The sequence below is a fragment of the Anolis sagrei genome, chromosome 1 (assembly GCF_037176765.1).
Source record: "Anolis sagrei isolate rAnoSag1 chromosome 1, rAnoSag1.mat, whole genome shotgun sequence".
In the NCBI taxonomy this organism is placed as follows: Eukaryota; Metazoa; Chordata; class Lepidosauria; order Squamata; family Dactyloidae; genus Anolis; species Anolis sagrei.
In genome coordinates, this window is record NC_090021.1 from 114,312,977 (window position 1) to 114,337,942 (window position 24,966).

The following is a 24,966-nucleotide window of genomic DNA, read 5'->3' on the forward strand; positions in this document are numbered from 1 at the left end:
ATGCAAACCTTGCATGAAGTAAGTCCCAAATTGGGAATACTGTTTGCATACTATGATTTTAGAAGATTTTCTAGCTATGGAAAGAATCATTGAAAGACCATTGTTGTTTCCATAGAAGGAAAATGCAAGACTTGTATGCATATGAGCAAAATTATCAGTTTCACTGTGAAGCATCCTGTACCATTTCAACTCTTGATTGCGCCAATTGCAGCTGTTATAATCCTCATTTGGAGAGGTTTTTCTCTCTGTACCATCACACTCTCTGTACCATCACACTCTCATTGATCATTTAATGCAGCTTCAAAAATTCTTATTCACAGGGAAGTCATTATTATTTAGAGCACACATTTCCTACAATACAGTCAGCTCAGGCACCTTAAGAATGATCTTGGGTGCATCTAAACTATAGAATAAATGCAGTTGGGCACCAGTTTAACTGCAATGGCTCAGTGCCATGGAATCATGGGTGTTGTAGTTTGGTGAGGCACCAACACTTTAAGTGAAAGGCTCCCATGACTCATAGCATTGAAGCATCATAGTAAACATGGTGTCAAACTGCATTAATTCTACAGTGTAGATGGCACTGAACCTATGCCCTTTATGTCCCAACTTACACAATTTCATGATAACAATCTTTGTTTCTCCCTTGTCTTTTTTTTTAAAAAAAAACATTGAGGGTGAGGACTCATCATGCTTATTAAAATACTATTTCTGAACCTTGAAATGGTGGAATAAAGCTACTTTTAATGCAATACTTCAATTGCCATCTTACCAACATAATAGACATATGCACATTGAAAAGTATACTTTCAGCACCTCATGGAGTTGTATCTTCAGAGACCTATTTTATCAAAATACAGTACACAATCTAAAGTTGAAAGTGAAAATGCACTAAACAGCTACTTCATTTGAAGTTACTATGGTTACTGAAAGCCAAAGCAGGTTGATACATTATGAAAAAGATCCAAGAAATTATCACACAGATGAATTGTGTAACCTTTACTGCTTTGTTATTTTTGCAAATTGCTTTCTGCAAAAGCTGAAAACCTTAGGGCAAGACTACGTGTGTTCCAAAATGCATCAATAGAAGTTGTGTATCTCTTTCTATAAGAATAATAGCTACTGGCGGATGGGGATCAAGATCGGGACTATATGAAATGGGAGTGAAAAAATATTCCATTTGCCCTTTCTGTGCTCCATATAGAACCATACCTCACTCCTGACTCCTTTGTGAACTTACCTCTAAAACCAAATTGGAACCAAGAGGGATTTTTGATAGAAGAACAATATGGGAAGAATGATTTAACACTATTTTTTTCATAAACAGGCATCCCAGTCCTGATCAGTGCCCATCACAAGGGGTTTTTCAAAACAAAAGGTGCATGTCATAACTTCAGTGATGTGTTCAGCAACAAATATACATCACAGTCATATATGATCCAAAATAGTGTAGTGATTTGGCAGAACTACACGATAATTGACCATGCATCAGTTCCTGCTGATTCCTAAAATCAGAGAAATCCTCATTGCCAGACATAAAGTGATTATATCCTCTGGCGGCCTCAGCAGATGATAACTATCATTTCTCCTCTGTCTTTAGGGATACACCAGCTGCTTCTTTGATTCCTTTCTCTCTTATACACACACTGTCTACCAAGCATGAAATGCCATAGTAGATACAGGTTCGCAGCTTGGGTGTGACCCTGGACTCATCGTTGAGCCTGGACCCCCAGGTTTCAGCGGTGACCAGGGGAGCATTTGCACAGCTCCGGCTTGTGCGCCAGCTGCGCCCGTACCTTGGGAAGTCTGACTTGGCCACGGTGGTACATGCTCTGGTCACATCCCGTCTTGACTACTGCAACGCTCTCTACGTGGGGCTGCCCTTAAAGACGGCCCGGAAGCTTCAGCTAGTCCAGCGCGCGGCAGCCATGTTGTTAACAGGAGCAGGACGCAGGGAGCATACAACGCCCTTGTTGTTCCAGCTCCACTGGCTGCCGATTAGCTACCGGGCCCAATTTAAGGTGCTGGTGTTATCCTACAAAGCCCTAAACGGTTCCGGCCCAAAATACCTTGCGGACCGCATCTTGGCCTACGAGCCCACGAGGACCTTGACATCATCCGGGGAGGCCCTTCTCTCGATCCCGCCTGCCTCACAGGCACGTCTGGCGGGGACGAGAGAGCGGGCCTTCTCGGTGGTGGCCCCCCGGCTGTGGAACTCCCTCCCTGCTGACGTCAGACAGGCGCCCTCCCTCATGGCCTTTCGTAAGGGCCTGAAGACTTGGCTCTTCGAGCAGGCTTTCAACTAAGTGCTATGTTACTGGTAATGACAACCGGAATGAATTATGACTACGAGATTGACTATGATTCCATAATATGACGAAGCGGATTTTTAGTGTAATTTAGATGTTATGTATTAGTGATGTTAGTTTGTTGTTCTGATTTCTTTGTAAAGTGTCTTTTGTACTGTACACCGCCGCGAGTCGCCCTAGGGCTGAGAGCGGCGGTTAATAAATGCAAGAAATAAATAATAAATAAATACTGTCCTTTAGGGCCAGTTTGGGGTTGTGGTCATTAATATGGAGGGAAGAAGAGAACAGTAATCTCCATATTGGCTAACAGGACACAGCAGAAGGCATAATGCTGAAATCCACCCACATATATCATTAAGGAGAATGCTGACCATATTTTGGCCCTTAGAAAATAAATTATTCTTATTAACACTTCTAAGAAAATGCTATAGTATGTTACTTTTTGTTGAAAATTTTGGAGACAGTTCAACCACAATAAAGAGTTATAGCATTTTAATTTAATGGCCACCAGTGTAATGGAAATGTCATCTTTTGCGTCATCCACCACCTTTCCATACCATCCAAAAACACCAGTAGGAGATTTTCCATTCTGTATGCATAGGGATGTCAATTTGCCATTTCTGCCTCTTCACACATGAGAATAAATAATTCCTGCAGCATTCTCTCCCCATCCCCTTTTCACATTTAAGGCAACTCTATATAAGCTACACTAAAGTAGTTCAAATGAGATTTGTTCCACTGACCACATCTGACATTTTTAGGGATGGGCACAGCTGTAGCTCTAGTATTGATGGCAGATGTAGTCCTGGCCAACACTGAAACCTATATTTCTAGGCTAGGGCTGAATCCAGAATTACACAGAAAATATAACTGAAATTTCAGAGAAATTTTAATTCTATCTCCTGATTTGCTTTTCAGGTGACCATAGGACTTCTATCTTGTCCAAAGTAATCTTAAATTTCTTGCCCTTATCCACTCACGTCTCCTTTAACCCCACATTACTACAGTTTGGTGGCCAGTTAATTTTCAACCTTGTTAAGCAATGCACATACATATTTCAATAATAAAGAGGAAGGCTATTGCAAATTTAAATTTTCTGTGAATAGAAGAACATTGGCAAGAGGGCCTGCCAAACTATGCCTGTCAGTTTCTCTCCTGTGAGCACAGAAGAAACATTTCTATAGCATCAAGTTACTTTAAGTGTTATGTTTTAGTGCCCAGACCGCAGAATGTAAAAAGAAACGCAGTGCTGTGTCTAGTAATGTAGATGGATTGGGGAGAATATTTCCTCATGAAATAATGCACTTAGATCTAGAAAGCTGTCCTGTGCTTGCACAAATTTCTAAATGGTTTTCAAAAATAGACGGATTAATATCTTATGATTTAATATCGTATAATGCTTTCTAACTGTGGTAGAAGCTGTATGGAATGGATGTAATTGCTAATGCACAATATTTCACATCTTTGTTGTTGCCATTTAGCAGTCATAGTTTCTGAAGATGTGTCATCTTCAACTGCTCAGCACTCCTCATATCTTCAGGGTTCCAAACACATGTAATATTTAATGTGTAGTATGTAGAATTGTGTGTTTTTTTCATTTTTATTTTAAAAAACAGCAAGTGCTGTGCATGTGTCCAAATCTATATCCATTTTAAGAGGCAGAGAGTGACAGACAAGGAGGAGTAATTCAACTCTCCTCTTTCCAGCTTCAGTGCTTATTTGATCCAAAAAGAAAAGGTTCAAAACTCATTTTGAATGTAGGGGGCACTGGTGGTTCGATTCTAAAGTCAATTTCGCTTTTCGCAGAAAATGTTCGAAGCTTTTCGAAACTTCAGAGACTTCTGAATCCTTTTGTTAATGGTTAGAAAGAGTTATTTCCTCTTTCATTGGGTGGTCTTTACTTTGAAAATAGCTGTTTTACTCCAGGAGCAGGGAAAAGCAAGCGGAGGAAATTCCTTCCTTCTTCGGTTTAAAACTGGCTTCTCTGGCTTGAAGCAGAACCGGGAAAAGCAAAGGGAGGAAATTCAGCCTTCTCTGGTTTAAAACTGGCTTCTCTGGCTTGAAGCAGAAGCGGGGAGAGCAAAGGGAGGAAATTCAGCCTTCCCTGGGTTAAAACTAGCTTCTTTGGTTTGTGCTGAGGCCAGGGACTAGAATAATTTCCAACTCACTTCCTGAGTAGGAAGAAAAATGGCGAGACTAGCTTCGGAAGGACAAAAGGACTTCTGGTTTCCTACAAAAGCTCAAAATCACTTCTAAAAGGTATTTTTTTCTGAATTTATTCCAAATTACGAAGATTCCGACTAGACCTACTATTTATTCTGGAGCTAGCATGGTCGTGGCTCTGGCTGGAAGATTTTGAGAATGCTAGTCATATATACCATTTTCTGAAAATAGTGTCACATGCAATATTTAATTCATTGTAGGGATGTAGTAAGAGAAGCTTTCCTTGGCACTGTGGGAATTTTTCTTTTGCACAGGAGTAGGAAGAACAGTATTGTTACCAATATCTCTGCAAAGAGAAAAATCTGAAATCTCAGAACACTGATAGCAATGATTACAGAAGAACTTATTCTCAGCAATAAGGTCTTAGAGGCCTGCCAACCCAGCACATGCACCCATTGAAAATGACATTTTGTTCCAAATGTTCCTAACACTTTCTAGGGACTATGGTGAGATTTCTTGATGTTTGTAACGCCCTGGCCATTTTAGGCCCATGAAATCTCTTAGTTACAAAAGGATGTGAATTTGAAGTCAACTTTGTTTCATTTCCTGTTATTAAAAAAAGGCTTCCCTGGTCCCAAAATGGCCCAACAGGGGCAAAGGATGGAGAAATTGTCATCAACAGATTGCACTTTCCTACTTATTTATGGGATGGTTGTAAGCCTTGCCTCTCAGTATCACTGCCTCCCTTTATCTAAATCTACTGACACCAGAAAGCTCTGTGAAGAATTTCCTGCTATTGTTTAACCATGGGATATGTCTTTAAGAATTCGTGTTCTATCTATATATAATGGAAGTTGACAAAAGAGAGAATCAAGGTGAAGGAGACTGAGGACTTGAAAAGACCCAGATATGTGCTTTCTTTCCTTTTTAAAAATATACATTTTGTGACAGTCATAATATAGCCTGAGGTTAAATTGGATGGGTCCTTGTATTCATGGAAACAAAGCTTGGGGTTATACACAGTGAACGTCCTTCAAATGAACTCCGTTTTTAAGGTTCTGCTGTGTTATTTCATTTTCATATACAGGCTGATAGAAAGAAAGACAGATAGACTGTTAATGCATGGACTGTATTTGTCATAAGTAGTCATATGTAGTCAATTCCAGGTCACAGATATAAGAATAGGCTATTAGACCAGCTAATGTTAGAAATGTTCTAAAAGTGTAGTATTGCCAGACTCTGCTTTTTTCAATCTGGTCACGTCATTTTTGTTTTATTCAGTTTATTCAAATTATGCATATTCCTCTGTTTTATATTCTAATTATGCAAATTTAGTACATTAATTGCTGGCTTTTCCCCTTCTACTATGTTTTACCCCACTTTGAAGACCAGTACAGAGCAATGTTTCAAGCGCAGGACTTGGAACTGGGAGACTCAAATCTTTACTCCCGTTGTAATTTACCATGTGATCTTGCAGCTGCATTATGACTCAACTGACCTTCCTCACAAAATGATTGCTTCCCTACCCTCCCTCTTTCTTACCTCACTTCACCCTCTCACTGTGCCTTTCTGCCTTTCTTCTAATATGTCGCCACTCACACTGCTCACTCTGTCTTCCCTCTTGCTCTGTTCCTCAACTTATTCCTAGCAATGTATGCACTCTGTTTCTTACATGCTCCACTCACTTATTATTATTATTATTATTATTATTATGCTTATTTATATCCTGCTTTATGTCTCCCGAAGGAGACTCGAAGTGGCTTATATTAAAAGTATTACCACACAATTTAAAATATACAAATATGCAAGCATTACAACAGATTTAAACATAACAGTATTTAAAAAATCACAGTAAAAATCCATTAAAACATATTCAAAACCAAAAAGTTACAACACTGCCTGACTTGAGCTTAATAACCTTCTTCTTTAAAAGGCTGTCTGAATAAGGTTTTAGCCTGCTGATGGAAGGACAGCAATAAGGGGACATTCTGGCTTCCCTGGGAAGAAAGGAGTTCCAGAGTTGAGGGACAGCCATAAAAAAAAAGGCCCGCTCTCTCGTTCCCACCAACTGAGCTTGAGATGGAGGTGGCCATAGAATCATAGAGTTGGAAGAGACCTCGTGGACCATCCAGTCCAACCCCCTGCCAAGAAGCAAGAATATTGCATTCAAAGCATCCCTGACAGATGGGACTGAGAAAAAGGATGTTCCTGAAGATCTCAAGGCCTGGGCAGATTCATATAAGGGGACCTGAACTGTTTAGGGCTTTAAAAGTCATAACCAGCACTTCCAATTGTGCCCAGAAACAGACTGGCAGCCAGTAGAGCTGCTGTAACAGAGGGCTTGTCTGCTCCCTGTAGGCAGCCCCAGTGAGCAACCTAGCTGCAGCTCTTTGGATGTACCTCATTGTCTCTTTCTTCCTTCTCCTTCCCACACCTTGTATCTGTTCTTCCTTTGCTTCTTATATGCCACTGCTTGTACAATTCACTTCCTTCTTACCTCTTGCCTTAGCTTATTTTGCATTGCACCCAATTCTTGTTGCTTACACTCTGACACTTAATCCATTCATTCACTCTTCTCTCCTACAATCTTTCCCTCCTCACCTTATGCCATCAAAGTGCAGTGTTCCCTTCTTCCTGTGCATTACCCCTCACAATGCTCCCTCCCTCTTTCCTTTCTTCCTCTGACACCTCACCTGATGGTTTTATGGTTTGTTCCTCATGTCCTTTTTATGCACTATGATACACCCAGCTCATTTCCCTTTCCTGCTACTTCCCTCCACACTTTCCTTCATGCTCTAGCACTGTTCCCCTCTCTTGCTTCTTGCACTATGTAACTTCCACTACCAATTCTACATTATCTCCTGTTTCCCCTCTTGTGTCACACTCCTGTTTCCCCTCTTGTGCATTGAGGGACATATTGCTGAGAGTTTTCCTTATTCTGGGAAGGCACACTGGAACAACCGCATTTTCAGGCTCCTCCTAAAGACTGCCAGCGTTGGGGCATGTCTGATGTCCTTGGGGAGTGAGTTCCAGAGTCGAGGGGCCACCACCGAGAAGGCCCTCTCCCTCATCCCCACCAATCGCGCCTGCGAAGCAGGTGGGAGCGCGAGCAGGGCCTCTCTGGATGATTGAAGAGATTGTGTGGGTTCGTACACAGAAACGCAGTCACGCAGGTACGCGGGTTCCAAACCATTCAGGGCTTTGTAGGTAAGAACCTGCACCTTGAATTGGGACCGGAAAATGAACAGCAGCCAGTGGAGCTCCTTAAACAGGAGGGTTGACCGCTCTCTGTAAGAAGCACCAGTTAGTAACCTGGCTGCCGCCTGTTGTACCAACTGAAATTTCTGGGCCATTTTCAAGGGCAGCCCCCACATAGAGTGCATTACAGTAATCCACTCTGGAGATGACTAAGGCATGGACCACCCTGGCCAAGTCCGACTTTACAAGGTACGGTCGCAGCTGGCGCACGAGTCTTAATTGTGCAAAGCCCTCCTGGCCACCGCAGACGCCTGAGCTTCAAGCATAAGTGATGAGTCCAGGAGGACACCCAGACTGCAGACCTATGACTTCAGGGGGAGTGCAACCCCATCCAGCATAGGTTGCCATCCTATACCCCGATCCGGCTTACAATCGACCAGGAGGACCTCTGTCTTGTCAGGATTGATCCTCAGCTTGTTCCTCCTTAAAATGAAAATGCAGCCAGTTAGGAAACACTCAAATTTTACTTTCCAGGTTTTGTCTTTTCTATTCTCACACCATTCCTTTCTTATTTCCTTCTCCTTCTTCTATCCCCATCCCAACTTATCAAGTAGAAAGAATTTTTCTTTTCTTATTTATAAACACACAGAGTTTTCCTAATATTTATTTGAAAATTCTGATGTCTCGTTTTTACAGTTTTGATGGTTGTCAGGGACAACCAGCTTGCCAGACATTTTTTAACATTACCGACTAATATTACCTTGATATACCACTACAGCTCCATGTTTATTCCAAGCTTTTGAGAAGATATTGCCTCACAATTGTAAGGAAGATAAAGCTCTATAGTTCTATTCCTCAGTGTACTCCCACTTTGCACCAAATGTCATATTCTGCAAACCTATGAACTGATTAGGAAGGTCTGCCTCCAAGTGATGCAATGTGGTACAGCAGACTTCAAACACATTGACATTTAAATTAATTAGCATTAAAAACCCTTATAATATTACATATTTACATAACCTGCATGCCAAAAATTAGGCTTTGTGTTGTTGGAGGCATGGGTCTGAAAGACAGAAATATGATTTAAACTTTGGTGCCTCCCTTCTTTGCACTTCACATCAGGCAAAAAGATTTGAAATGTAAATACACCCTTCAAACTCCTCTCCTTTCAGGATAGAACAATTGATATTCAGGACCAGTTAGAGCAGCTGTCACTCTTTAATACACACTGCAGCCTTTTCCTTCTCTTTAAGGGCAGGGTGGTATGTTACAACAGCTTGCCATCATCTCTTGCTATGGGCAGAACATGGTTTTAAAATACTCCCATTTACAGTAGCAGCAGAATTCAGTAGAAAAATTCTTTCTGTCCGGAGCTATTTAGCAGCTTCTACCTCTAGATAATGGCAAGCATTTAGGAAGCTGCTAAGCTTCCATGATCTTGTGATGCTCCGTACATCAAACTTCATGTTCACTAACTGCATCTATGCTGCACCAAAAACAGAGCAAATCACTTTTACTTGGAAATGTACAACTATCCTCTATGGCAGTGTTTTTCAATCTGTGCTCCTCCAGGTGTTTGGGACTTCAGCTCCCAGAAATCCTAGCCAGCTTACTAGCTGTTAAGAATTATGGGAGCCGAGATCCAAAACATCTGGAGGAGAACAGTTTGAGAAAAACTGTTCTATATAAATAGTTTGAAAATCTCCTACAATTGCTTGGGAGGGGTACTATCATTCTATTTTGTCAGTTGGAAACATTTAGAGGAAGAGAAGTGCAAAGCAGATAAGTTTCCTATTCTTATCCTGTTAATGAGTTTAATTCAGTGCCTTAGATAGCTCCTATAAGGATCTGAGTAAAATCCAAACCCACTGCTGTATTTGACTCATAGGCATCCTAATAGAGGGGGATTTTTATCTAAAAGTAAAACATTAAACATTTTAAAAAGCCAAAAGTTATATATTTATTTACAGACCGCTGAATATACTGTGGTTTATCTTCGTGAACACCCACTATTTAAGACATCTTTCCATATAATAAAGCAGCTGTCAGGGGGTTCGTAATATGACTTGAGAATGAGGGGGAGGCTAAACCTTCTTACCACAACTTAAGAATTTAAGTTTTCCCCACTTAAATTCTTCCCCAGAAGATACAATATGTTTCTGTCTCTTTTTTTGACTCAGTAAGCTGAATTGCTGCTGGAGCAGGAACTATTTTTGATCAGATTGACAAGCATGGAAGTAAAAAAAAAGATGTTGATAATTAATTTGAAAATGAGCTCTCAGGAAAAAATAAAGTAAGTAACCTTTTTACTGATCAGACATAAACTCACCATGTTTTTTTTAAAAAAAAAACTCCCAAAAAATCTTTATTATGGTCATAGACCAGCATAAGGAGAGTGAGGTAAGCTAACCAAGCTAAATAATGTAATCTTGTTTATAGTATTTGTATGACTGCATAACTGATCTCTCCTAGAACTGGATTTCCTCACTTCTAGCATATCCTATGGCCATTTGGCAGTAACCTGTTTACAGCTTGGTTTGAACAGCACTGATGCTTAAACCAAGCTGTAAAAATGATACCACCAAATGCCCCAAAAGATATGTTAGAGGTGCAACCACCATCAGAGTTTCTTGCTGCAAAAAGCTATAATAGTGGGGTTTTTTTAATAGAAGTGATTCAGCTCAAGGTATTCTGGATGACTTAAGACAGAACTCATATTGCAACCCTGTATACTCCGATTCCATTCTACAGTACTTACTCCCATGTCAGTTCAAGCTATATGTGGGTTTCATGAAATCTCTAGTCTCTGATATTTATGGCTAAAGTCACTCCCCCCAGTACCTTAAAGCCTTCCAATCTCTATTTACTTTTAAATGGCTCGAGTTTTCTGCCCAGAAACTATACGGGAAACTCCCCTTGCAATAATAATTTCACGCAGAAAGCTTCTTTGTGAACCTCCTAGCATTCCTCTAGTACTCTTTAAAAAGCTGTCACTTCCAGGGAAGGACTCTAATAATCAAAACAATGTTATTTGGGAGCAGTGTGAGGGGATGTGTGGTTGGGGCTGGAGAATGCTGAAGGGAGAAAATTAATCCCTAGCCCTACAGAAGTAGTCCAGCCCTGCCATGCCTGTTGAGATGGAAGCCAGCAGTGGTAGCTGGTGGCGTCCATGTCGACAGACTGGTAAAAGTACATCTTTTGTAGGTTGCACTCTGCATTTTAAAGGAGCTGTTCAAGATGCCGAATCTATTTCATACTAAGCTCCAAAATAGATCACCACAGCATTGACATAAAAGCTGGAACTGTGCATGCATGACTGTAGCCTGAATGGTTTTACTTCTCTTTTCTAAAGAAATGTGGCATTTGTCTGCAATTGGTAAGAGCACAATTGCTTCTGGCAGGAACACGAATAGCTGTTAGAGCAGATCTCCATTGCCACAATGCTGAGGGCAAGTATGAGATTTGGAAAACAAAACAAAACAACAACCAGGAAAAGCAGCCTTCCCTTTTAAATATTTTAAGTGGCTGGGGAGTACAGGAGAAATGTTATGTTAACTTATTGAAGGGGAATATTTTAGTTTTGATTGATAGGTGTCTGTTAAATGGAAATATACTGAACTACACATTTACAAATTGGCAAAAATACTTCTGTGCTGAGATGCGAAGACAGCTTCAGGGCAAAAGTCAGAGGTACATCTAGCGAGTGGAGGCTGTAATTCCAAATTCCAATCTGTTCAAAATAAAATATTGTTTCCGGATGCATCCTATAATAAACTATCAAGAGGAAGGAATAAATTGTGCAAGAGAAAGCCTTTCATTCCCAGTACTTGAGCACTCATTTCAGCAAGGAAGAGAGAGAGGGAGAAGATGATATACAACCCTTGTAATATAATTTGGGGGAAAATTGAAATCAGCTCTAATGAGCTGCAGCTGAAGCAAATCATTATTCACCTCAGAGTTCTTTTGATCAAATTACATTTCATCTCAGCATTTGCAATAATTCAAGGGAAGAGTAAAAGCAAATGTACGGCATGAACTTGTAAGGGAATATGGAAAGTCCTTGTCATGAGAAATGTAACGTTTCTGATAAGTGAAGCCTGCATAGCCTCAAACATGCAAGGCTGAAATAAATCTTTAGCATTACTATGCTATGAAATTTTTATAATATGCTAATGTTTCAAGTGGTTTTAATTCTCTAAACAGTATGAATGCTATTTTAATTATACCTTTTAATATGTTTCTAAATGTAAATAGTTTTGCTTATATGAGAACAAATATGATGTAGCATTTCACTAGGACTCTGGAGATCAGGGTTCAAATCTCCACTAAGTCATGGAAACCCACTGTGTGATTTTGGGCAAGTCCCATTCTCTGAATCCCAAAGGAAGACAAAGGCAAATACACTCTAAATAAATCTTTCCATGAAAATCCCAGGATAAGTTTGCCTTAGGCCCCTTCCACACAGCTGAATAAAATCCCACATTTTCTGCTTTGAACTGGAATATATGGCAGTGTGGACTCAGATAACCCAGTTCAAAGCAGATATTGTGGGATTTTCTGCTTTGATATTCTGGGTTATATGGTTGTGTGGAAGGGTTGTTCAAGTTTTGAAAGTCTGAAATGACTTGAAGATGTGTGACAGGAAGTTGCTGCCAACTGTGAGAGAAATAAGGTTGAACACTGTGAAAGCCACTCACTGCATGGCTATCAGCCTCCTCCCAGTAGATTCAAATCAAGGACAAGTTTCATGAGAGCTACTACTCCTCTTAATGTTCCCCCAGCAAAACCAGGTAATCTCAAAGAGATGCCCCCCCCCCCCCCGTGACTCTCTGTCTCCAGGGGCAAACCAAGAATGGGCAACTTAGAAGCCCCTGAACAGACTCAGAAGTGGAGTTGGTTAATCAAAAGACAATCTGCAAAATGGCACTACCTAGATGAATCCTCTACCTTGTGCAACTGTGGAGCAGAACAAATAACTCAGCAACTGTATGCTTGCCTACAATGCCCTGCACAAAGGAAGAATTGTTTAAAGCTACAGACAATGTGGTTGCTGTGGCCATTTTTGGTCAAAATTATTTAGCTGCTTGTTTTATTTTATCAGTTTTATAGAGTCACATCAAATTCCAGTATTGGGAGGAAGGCAATGTATAACTCCCATACTGAGAAGACTTTTAAATGAAGTATTTCTTTCTGAGACATTCAAGAAGGCAGATATATTTATATTTTATATATATTTTCAAAATGATGTGAACATAACAGGAATTTTTTGGTGGAACATTACCAGCTTAATTAACCATGAGTTTATTAAGCCTAGAGGAAGTTTGGATTTTTGTGCTTCTGGCTCAGCTTATCTCCTCTCTTTTCAACATTATTGGCAAAACCTCTTTAAACCATAGCTCCTTATTATGATGTAAATGATAATTTATTTATTTATTTATTTATTTATTCCCTTCATTTCTACCATGCCCTTCTCCCACAAGAGGACTCAGTGCGGCTTGACATGAGCATCAGTGATGCTGTCAACATATACATACAATTAAAACTGGAAAACTAATCAATAAATTCATTTAAACATTCAATTAACATGCAATCCACATGCCACTAAAACCATGACCGTAATAAAGATTTTTGGGTTGAGTTTAAAAATAGTCTCTTTAACAAGGATCAATATGTTTGCTAAGATCTTGGACAGGTAAATCAACATTAATGCAAGGTTTTCTGTTCTGGATGTAGCAAAGAGGCTCCAGTTTATAGAGACCAGGGGCTTGGTCACACTACACAATTACACAGTAACCATTTCACTTTAACTGAATGCTATGGAATGCTATGTTGTGTTTTTTTGTTTACACTGGAGAGATACAATAGTTTTCTGGCTGAGGATTCTAAATGTCCCTTTCTAAACTTACAAATTCTAGCATTCTAGCATTCCACGTAATGTTACTATGACAATTAAAGGGGAATCATAGTGCTATAATTGTGCAGAGTATAGAAGGCGGAACATGACAGAGAAATGCTGGAGGAACAATCACACAAGCATAGCATTTCTCTTTGTTTTTAAAAACAAAAATGGCCAATATCTCCATCTTTTCTGCCTTAAATTAGAAACCACACAAATTTCCTTTTAAAAGAAACAGTGGGGTACAAATTCAAACAGATTCTACAATAATCTTTTAAAAACATGATTCTTGTGGAATGAGAAAATAAAAATGAAAATTAGTAAATATTTCATAGTGCTTGATTCAAAAATAATGTTAATTGAGAATTTAAAATGGAATTGCATTGTCTCTTGTTGGCTATTCAGCCAACGTAATGACATGTAGTCAGTGAATAAGTTCTGCTTTGTAAAAACATATCTCTTAGCTATGGGTAGGGAAAATTGAGAGCTAGTTTTCTGCCCTGGGACTCTTTGAAAATCTGTAGAACATGTTCATTGAGGACCACATCTGCTTTATGGTTGCATTTGAAGGGTTGTTGAATCCATGGTCACAGAGGGCCATCTCTCTCTCTCTCTCTCTCTCTCTCTCTATATATATATATATATATATATATATATATACACACACACATATATTACATAGTGGTTGGTGCTCTTTAGTTTTTACCCAGTTTTGGTCCCCAGATGTTACTGGATGTCAATTCCCATCACTTTTTTATTATTCACAACGTGGACTGGGGAGATGGGAAATTGCAACTCTACAGCAGTTATGGCTCTGATATTGGGAAAAGGTTATGGGACATGTTCAAGTCAGACATCATGTCAACAAGCCTTGTATCTAAATTCAAACTCCACTGCAGTCTGTTTCACTGTTTTTACTGTATCACAGCTCCCATCAGCTTTAGTCATGCTGCTTCCATCACATGCATTAAATTCTACTAAGCCACCCACTTAAGTAAAGGGAACCTACTGTGTTCATCACATTACGAAGGGTTGAGATAACTTGGCATTTTTTAACTGTGCTAAAGGGCTATCTTTTCAGATGCTTTCTAAGCTGGTTGGCAAGTGACTTTCTTTTGTAAATTATCTGCATAGAGATGGGCAAAATGGCCAATTCTGTGATATGATGAAATCCCCCTGTTTTCCACTTTAAAATGAAATGGTTACAGAATTTGTAGGAGGAGTTGAAATGCCCTTTTGAAAAAAAAAAGCTCTGTCATAACATTTTTCTCAACTTTTGCTCAAGGGGGGGGGGAGAGGGGAGAGGGAAGGATGGCTGGCCTGGTGGCGGAAGGAAGTGGGGTCATTGGCTTCATCTCCTGGAGAGAGAAATCTAATTTCTTTCCTTTCTTTCCCTTTTCTATTCTTCTTCATCCTTTCCTCCCCTCTTTCCTTCTCCCTTTTTCCCCTTCCCTCTCTTCTTTCTCCTTTCCTTTCTTTCCCTCTTCTATCCCTTTTTCTTTGCCATCTTTCCTCTTTCCGCCCCTTCCTTCCCTTCTTCCCCTTCTCTTCTTTCTCACTCCTAACCTTTCAATCTTTCTCCTTCCCTCTCTTCTTTCACCTTTTCTTTCTTTCCCCCCTTCCCTACTTTTCTTCTTTCTCCTTTCCTTCCCTCCTCTTCTCCCTTCTTTCTCATTTCCCTCCTTTCTTTCCACTTTTCATCCCTTCTTTCTCTTTCCTTTCTTTCTTCCTCTTACATCTCTTCTTTCTCCTTTTCTTCCCTCCTTCTCATCTCCCATCCCATACCTTATTTCTCCCCTCCTTTCTTTCTGCCTTTTGTCTCTTTTTCCCTTCACTTCTTTCCCCTTCTTTCTCTCTTCCTTTCCTTCTTTCTCCCTTCCCTTCTTTCTTTGTCTCTTTCCCTCTTCTTTCCCCTTTATGACCCTTATTTTCCCCTTCCATCTCTTCCTCACCTTTCCCTCCCATCTTTCTCCTTTCTTTTACTTTTTATTTCTTCTTTCCCTCTTCCAAAGCTTCTGCCATCCTTCTCCCATTTGTTTCTATTTCTCCTTTCCCTCCCTTCTTTCTTCAATACCTTACCTTCTTCCTTCTACCCCTCCTTCATCCCTTCTTTCATCCTTGTATCCCTTCTCACAAACTTCTACCTGGCTGGATCCCACAACAGTGTCATTCCAGGCATTGTCTTGTGCTTTATTTTAAAAATATACACATTGTTCCACTTGAGCCTTTCAATTGTCATTGTGTTGCATCGGTGAGCTTTGTTTGCTATACAGAGAAAGCCCTGAGGTTTGAAAGGAGCTTCAAGAGCTGAATTCAGAACTTGGATGGAGCCAATGTAGATCTAAGGATGGAAGGAAAGAGGGGGGTTGAGAAGGCTTCTTGGGGGCTGTGGAGGGGTCTCACCTCATTGAGTGAGGTCAGAATTCCTCAGAACAGCTTCTACTAGACTGGAAGTGATTGAGGGGCAGGTTTCTTTTCTAGACAGACCCCTCTTTCCCAAGAAGGGCACTTTAATTAAATTGTTGAAAATGTTGGAAAATGTTGAAAAAGCTTTAGGCTATCTCTTCCTTCTTCACATTCACTTTAACTGCCAGGAGCTGGATTTAACACATGTGTGGTAGAAGGTAGGACCCACAAACACAGCCCTGAAAGTCTCTATGCCAGGGTCCTCCAAACTAAGGCCCATGGGCCCTGCCCTAAACTTTAGACTTAGGATCGCTCTATGTCTGAAATGACTTGAAGGCATTAAACAACAATCCTAATTAACTCGACTGTCTCATCAGCCAAAAGCAGCTCCACACTTCCTGTAGAAATATTGTAAGTTATGTTGGTTAAAATTGTTTTGCATTTTAAATAGTATATTATATTTCCATTGGGTTTTTTTTTTGCACTACAAATAAGATATGTCCAGTGTGCATAGGAATTTGATCATGTTTTTTTCCACACTATAGTCTGGCCCCTCAACAGTCTGAGGGACCATGAACTAGTACTTGGCTGAAAATGTTTGAGGACACCTGCTTTACACAATCCCAGAGCTTCACTTTGCCTACACTTGTTCTAAGCATATTGGCAAAAGCTGAGATAATGATGTGCAATACAGTATAATGTTAAAAATTAGGTTTTTTATGAGTACGACTAAAGCTGCATAATTTTAAAAAGCATTATGTGGGGAAGGTAGTGCCATGTTTCTTTTCATAGCCATATCTGTTTTCTGGAAGAGTTCTCACTAAACAATCTGAATCCCACCATAATCAAACAGCTGCCTTCCTTTGTATTATTGTTTTTCCCCCTCAGTATTAATGGAAGGAATGAATGGGAATCAAGTGAAAGTCAATGTAAGGGTTCAATTAAATGGACCAATGGAATCTGACAGAAATTCAAATTGGAACACATTCTCACCTGATAATGATCACAAGAGAAAAGTATATATTTTAATGCAAAACCCTTTCATTTGCTATCATTTGCCAATAGCTTTCAATGGAGCTCCTACCTCATCGATATCATTACTGTCATCTTATTGATTGGCTTATAATTGGCCTATATTCTTCCTCTGATGCTAATTCATATGAAAAGCCTGCTTGCCCATGCAGAATAAAACATGGGCAACGATGAAGACTGGAAGTGGTATCAAACTGCATTAATTCTATAGTGTAGATGCATCCCAAGGAACTATAGAAATTGAGAGTGGGTCTTCACAGGTACCAGACAATTCCTGCTCCAATACCAGAGTGGTTCTGTATGGACATACAGGGCTAAGAAAAAATTCAATATATTTGGTATTGTTACTTCTCCATTAAATGGTTAATGGATTTCCATTTGTGGTAGCTATGTAAGGAAGGTAAAAAGGTCTGGAAAATAAATGTTGGGAACTGAAAGTGAAAGGAACATGAATGAGAAAATGACACTAATAGGCAGTAATGCAATCCTGGCAAGGAAAGAATAAAAAAAATACATTTATAATGGAAGGACATTAATATCTATATTATTATATTTCATAAGAAGAAGAAAAGGCTTTTTATTTACTTCTGAAAAGCCTTCAGTACTTCTGTCTGCAAAGGTAGCCTGCTGTTACATTCCTTCCTCATTTTCTAATCTTCTATGGTAATTTTATTCTGTCACATCCATTCCCAGCCAAAGTGGAACATTTGAACATAGAAAGACACCACGGTGTCACTGATTTATGAGCATGTCATTAAAGAGCTGAATGAGTTATCAAATGTTCTACTGTAGATGCAGTAAATCTAATTTATTCACTATCACGTTTCTCAATAAACCTAAATATGTTCTTTGCCTTCCACTCCTTTATAAACATTTTATAAAAGGATTAATGAAAATCTCAGAGGTAGGCAATGCTTTTTAAGAGCAACAAAGACTCTGATGGTGTTTTTTAAAGGAGGTAGGATGAAAATTAATAGCATCTTTATATTTTATTTTTTGATCTCTCTAGAGATTGTTCCCACTGCTCTCCTCATTCCTACCAATGGGCCTGATTGGAGAGAAAATGGTTAATCCCATTAATGCTTATGTTTAGCAATGAATTAATAGAGCTAGTACTAAAGCTGGCTTTGCACCTACTGAATGCTGCAAGTGTCTGTACTCATTTGATATGCATCTAGCAAAGCTAGGTTGTTCCCAGAAGGCCACTCCTTGAAGACTGAGAGAGCAGCGTCTGCTAGTGGTGCCTGTGAGTCAGAAAAGAGAGAGAGAGAAAGGAAGAAAGAAAAGAAAGAGAGAGTGAGTTTATGGAACGGAAAACAAGTCAGCATCAAAGAAGCCTGTTCAGAATCATTCTGTGTTTTCCCCCAAGCATGTACATCCTCACACACAATTTCATGCAAGGTAGCATTGGCACTTATTCAAGAGCCATACAGATTTCTCTGCAATGCTTGACCTTTAAAGCATTCTTTAATTTGAAAGAGTGCTGCAATTTCCAGCAAACTGGCTCGACTATACACTGCATCAATTACTGTCATTAGTGCTTAATAAATGAAGCCAAAGTGTATAATGTGCAGATTTAACACATTTCATCTCAATGGTTAGTTAGATGAGAACTGAGATGAAAAGACCATTACAAAATTATGCAATAGAAAGAAGCTCTGTGATTTACAATACTCATGCAAGTTTTAAACAAACAAACAATACCTGTAGCGTTAAGAGGACACCGATTGAATGCCAGGTCCCCAGCTGGGGTCCTTTTCCAGACCATTGATATCAAATCATCTTCAGGACAGATTTCATAAGGTGCTGCAATTTTAAAAAATATAGAACATCAATACTATTTTGGACTATGTATAAAATCTGATATAATAGTTCGTCCTTATGTGCTTTTGGCACTGAAATCTCTGAATGCTTTCACCATAACATGGAAATGGTTTAGCAATAGTTAATAGTTTAACAAGAGCTAGAAGTGCCAATAAGACAATAATTTGTATCTTCATAAAACTGCTCTTCCAAGGTTTCATGAGCAATCATGAATGCTATGGTGATTAAAACAAGTCTACAGCGTCAATTCTTTCTTAAACACAAATATTCAGTTATATCACTAATTGTCCAGACTTGTTGTCATCTCACTCTATGTAATATATATCTCGCATTTTTATAAAGAAGCCCCCATATGCACCGTATCAAGAAAAGCAATCCATGCTTAAATACTCCTGTTATGTTTCGAGCAAACTTGCACTGAAGAAAACACTGTTCAGGTCCACAATGTCACCTATTCTAACCTGGCAGAAAAGATGAAGAGAACAAAGTCTGCCACTTACTTCCCTTCATCACAAGTTTCAAGCAATAGAGAAAAAAAAGACTATGAATGGAAAGAATATTCAAACATATTGGAAAACATGGTTAAAAATGTTTATCAAGGGTGAAAAAATGGCGAAAAAGAGTGGAGTGATGGAAATGTTCTCAGCTCAAGTCTTACTACAAAAAATGCATTTGCTTTTGCATAGAAAAACATTTTATGTACAGAAAAGAATATTTTGCGGAGTAAATTAATTTTCTGCACAGAAAATAGTTCTCTGTGCAAAAAAGTCATGTACAATTTTTGCAGAGTTAGTCATGAATTACAAAAAGACCCCAAAGACACATTTCATCTCAATGATTAGTGAGATGAAAACTGAGATGAAAAGACCATTACAAAATTATGCAATTGAAAGAAATCCTGTGATTTTACAATACTGATGTAAGCAAGAAGAAAATTGTGAAACTTACTCATTGCTTCCCTTGTGCAGAAAATTAGAAAAACAACTATATCCTGACTAGAAATTTGGTGTACACATAGCAGAGTCAAAGTGTGCTTAGGATTGTGAAAGTTCCAGGCTTAATTTCCATTTATGTTACTCTTGTGTCTTAGAGTATTTGGTCAACATAAACCAAAACCACTGTGCTAAGCCTTCAGGACTTCACTAGAGCTGGGAAATTCTTTGGAAAATATCTGGAAATCCACCACAGATAACCAGCTTTGAATACAAAGTTGGCATGGTAAAGGTTAAGCTTTATTCCCCCCCCCCCCACTGAAAATAATAGCTTCAATTAAGAAAGAAGTGCACACAGTTGGGGTTTAATTGCAAGTCTGCAAGGTCTAATTTGTTTAATAACAATAATATTCCTTAATTAATTCAGTTGGCACAGTAAAGAAGGGCACATGTGTATGAGCATGTGCACGTGCATATAAACTAATCAGTCAGGCAAGGTTATGCTCTCTTATTTCAGTTAAAACATCTCTGGAAATCCGTTTTACTATTTGTATATTTTTATGAGGTACTACAACCTGACAGTTTATTCCTTACTGTAAGGTTGCTAACAAAACATGTTTAATGGAATTGGTGAGACCTATGGCAGCAACAAGCATATGCTGTAATGGATGATAAAAGAGATCCCTGCAGATGTTTCACTGATGCTGCTGTATAAGTGCATGAAATAGGATGCTAAATATGCTTTAGCATCAGCTCTCTCAAATCGTAAGTCAAGAAAGCTGACAGTGCCCGAAAAGTAAGAATATGTCTTAATGGCAAATGTTTAAGAAAAATATTTGATTCCATTTGATCTTTAGCACTATAGAAAAGAGTACTGGAACCTCTACTTAAGAATATCCCTACTTAAGAGTGTTTTGAGTTAAGAGCCATCACCCAGTCTGGGGTTAGCTTTGACATAAGAGCAGCATTTTGAGTTAATAGCTAGTGTGAAAGCAGAGCCTCATGCTCTTGTCTGCTTTGCTCTTGTCTACTTTCAGGAACTTTGCCTTAGTGGATGTTGTGTGATTTTTATTCCTGGTATGTTTGTCTTCATGAAGAGAGAGAGGGAGAGAGAACAAGAGGTGGGGGGAATCCAGAATGAGTACACTATGAAGAAATAGTGCTTCTGCCTCTTCACTTTGTGCTTCTTGCCACACTTTGTGCTTCTACCATTTTAACGTTCATCTTTCTTTTTTATTATTCCATGTGAATGTACATTTATACATTATTTGTTATTTATAAGGTACATTTTCTTATTTTAAAAAAACATTAAAATAGGGGGGGGGGGGTAGGAAGGCCATAATGGATTACTAGAATTTCAAAGATAAGATGAGATAAGAACTTTTTGAGTGAAGAGCTCAGTCATGGAATGAATTAAACTGTTAAGTTAAGGTATCACTGTATTGGAGAAAATACAGATTCGCATTTTCACATTTTCCTTGCAATAAAGTTAGGTCATAAATAACATTGTCTATAGTTATTGAAATGTCAAGGACTTTTATTCTATTTGTCTGGTCTCGAATTAATTCATTATGAATATTGGTCCTTGTTTAAAAAGTGTATACATTTGCAAGTTTGGCATTTGCAGATATGAATAGTATGTTCTCTCTAGGAATCTTTAGGTCCTCCAGTGGTCATAGAATCATGCCAGAAGAACTAGAGAACTTCTCAGGAGGCATTTATATGTCCTTAAGAATGACTTTAGGGTCAACTTCCTCCAAATGGTAACCACAGTGTCATCCTGGAAGATCGAGGGATTCCTACAGATATGTTATCTCAGATTTTTTTTAAAGTGTGGTTGTTTTTGTTTTTTGCTGTTGACAGTTTTTCTACTTTGTTGGTGATCCTGAACCTTAACCCCAGTGAATGTGGAGGGCAGGCTGCGCATAAATATATGTGGAACAATAGCTACAATACGAGACCTTCACTAGCATCGGGATTTTCATTGCTTTGCCCCAAAGCCCTCTCTAGCATAGCAAACATGCTCTCTGGCCCTCTAAATTGTTTTCAGTGTTGAAGGGGTAAAAGATGGAGGGAAAAATTGCACACATCCCCATATCCTCATGATCCAACATGTATTGACTCTTTATACATATTTGCAGAAAGATATATCAAACACATTCATACAACATCTCGTTTTTTGGTTATAACAATGTTTTAAAATATATTCAGATTTCTGAAGATTTGTATACACACAAAAGGCTAAAATACATTTTTCATGTATTTATATTTGCAAAAACCACAGTTGCTATTTTTGCTAGGTGCTATTCCCCAATGCTCTACTATTTCAGTATGCCAGACCAAGTGAGAGATTTTGAAGTGATGTCTATGTTCGCATTGGCCCAAGGACAGATCTTGAAAGAGAATGCTAAGTTGGGATAAAAAGAATATTTGCAAATCTTCTCATTTTTTAAACAAACAAGCCAACAAATGCATGTTATAAAAATAATATATATATATCAACTGTCTCATTTTTTGTATTTTGCATATTTTTGTCAAGAGTGAAAAAGCAGATATTTTTCATCCAAATTTCAGTGGTTCTTTTTAAATAAACATTTATATGGACATTTTATGATAAAAACAGGTAGTGCTATATACTATTCAGAGGCCTTCCACAGACAGGGGATGAATCAAAACACATTAAATAGGGGTGATTATTGAGCCTAGTCCATCAGAATCCATGGCCTTATGTTCATCAACACAATGAACAAACATAGCAAAATAATATTATTGTATTGGTGAGCAAAACAATGTAAAAGAAAATTAACCTATTCCTAAACTAGATGCATAAAGAATTTTATCTTTTACAGCACTTGCTGCCCCTCTTGCTATGTATCTGCTTAACTTAAAATAAAGTCAATGAAATATTTGTGGTCATGGCATACATGAATTGTACACCTATTGAAAAGAAAGAGAGCAGACATAAGAGATGGGATACATTAGGTCCTTGTTTTATCTGTTGTTAACAAGATCTGAAGAAGAACTAGTGTGTGGACACTGTTGGAGTACTAACAACATTTAAAAATTAAAGAACTAAGTATATCTTACAGAAATCAGCAGTGATAAATTAGTTTTCAGTGACCTAAAATCTTTTCATTCCTTCTCTAACTATCCTAACCTCTCTGAGATGCAAAAAGAAATCTTTTCACTTCTGTTATTTCCACTTCTTTATTCCCTTAGTTCTAAGACAAGCAAAATTACTTTAATTTTCTGTTTTTCTGTTTTTCTCTCTCTTATTTTAGAGTTCACACAATCTTTAAGGGAGGTCTTACAATAAAGCCACACATTTCTTTACTCCTTAATCAAAACTTATAGCAACTGCACACACTCTTCATTAGAAACATAATACAGTTAACGACGTCATGGGCAAACTATGCATGACCAGTTCTTGTGGGGTTTTTCGGGCTAAATGGCCATGTTCTAGAAGCATTTCTCCTGACGTTTCGCCTGCATCTATGGCAAGCATCTTCAGAGGTGAGGTCTGCTGGAAATGGGAAAAAAGGGGTTTATATATCTGTGGAATGATCAGGGTGAGACAAAGGGCTTTTGTAAGTTGGGCTGGGTGTGAATCTTTCCACTGACCACCTTGATTAGCATACAATGGGCTGACAGTGCCTGGAGCAAACTCTTCTTGAAAGGTAATTAGATGTCCCTGCCTGTTTCCTTTCTGCTGTTTTTGCTGTTGCAATTTTAGAATTTTTTAATACTGATCAACAATTGGGTCACAACGTTTACAGAAAACCCACACACACAGATAGTTATCTACATAAAAACTCCAACCATCACCCAAGTAAAAAAAGAAGCACCATTAAAGCCTTGGCAGACCGTGCAAAAGGAATCTGTGAACCCCACCTCCTCCAAGATGAACTGAACCACCTCAACTGGGCTCTCCAGGCCAATGGATACTCCACCTCAGACATCAGAAGAGCTTCAAGACCAAGAACAAACCACGAGAGTCAAGATGAAAATCCACCCAGAGGAAAAGTGTTCCTGCCATACATCAAGGGAACCACTGACCACATAGGGAAGCTGATGAGGAAACACAACATACAAACAATCTACAAACCCACCAAGAAAATCCAACAAATGCTACATTCAGCAAAGGACAAGAGGGATCCTCTCACCTCTGCAGGAGTCTACCGTATACCATGCAGCTGTGGACAAGTCTACATAGGGACCACCAAACGCAGCGCCCAAACAAGAATCCAGGAACATGAAAGGCACTGCAGACTACTCCAACCAGAGAAATCAGCCATAGCAGAGCACCTGATGAACCAACCTGGACACAGCATTTTATTTGAGAACACAAAAATGCTCGACCACTCTCACAACCACCATGTCAGACTACACAGAGAAGCCATTGAAATCCACAAACATGTGGACAATTTCAACAGAAAGGAAGAAAGCATGAAAATGAACAAAATCTGGCTACCAGTATTAAAAAATTCTAAAATTGCAACAGTAAAACAGAAGGGAGAAAAACAGGCAGGGACATCTAATCACCTTTCAAGAAGAGTTTGCTCCAGGCACAGTCAGCCCATTGTATGCTAATCAAGGTGGTCAGTGGAAAGATTCACACCCAGCCCAACTTACAAAAGCCCTTTGTCTCACCCTGGTCATTCCACAGATATATAAACCCCCTTTTTTCCCATTTCCAGCAGACCTCACCTCTGAAGATGCTTGCCATAGATGCAGGCGAAACGTCAGGAGAAATGCCTCTAGAACATGGCCATTTAGCCCGAAAAAAACCCACAAGAACTGAGTGATTCCAGCCATGAAAGCCTTCGACAATACATTATGCATGACCATTTGCTATTAGCCAGCCATTCCATTAGGAAGGCCATCCCAGTTCACCAACCTTTGGCAAGCCATGGGAGTAAAAAAAAAAAAAAAAAGAACTTAGGCAGGTCCCAAATGTTTTTTTCTCATCCAGGACTGAGGCAAAAGTCAGAGAAGCCACTTTCATTGTAAAAATGACCCAGTGAATTTCTCATTCTTCTCTGGAATGTAACCCACTGTATTAATCTGCCAGCATATCATATTCATTAAATTAGCATAACCCTGGATCATATGTCATAATTGCCTACATGATGTTGGGGTTCAGCCTGAGTTTGAACTTGAACCTGATTCTCTGTTTGTTCCTCCTGATGCTAATGAAAATATATTT

General features: G+C 39.0%; 1 protein-coding gene across 5 annotated transcripts in view; it reads right to left on the reverse strand.

Moving 5' to 3' along the window:
* ADGRB3 (adhesion G protein-coupled receptor B3) overlaps positions 1-24,966 on the reverse strand; it is a 596,417-nt gene that overhangs the window by 324,330 nt on the left and 247,121 nt on the right. For all 5 annotated transcript variants that reach the window (XM_060752829.2, XM_060752830.2, XM_060752828.2 and 2 more), the window contains 2 exons: positions 18,709-18,810; positions 18,142-18,248 (listed from right to left, as the gene is read on the reverse strand). In XM_060752829.2, coding sequence (XP_060608812.2) covers positions 18,142-18,248; positions 18,709-18,810 — 209 coding nt within the window. The remainder of the gene's footprint in view (positions 1-18,141; positions 18,249-18,708; positions 18,811-24,966) is intronic.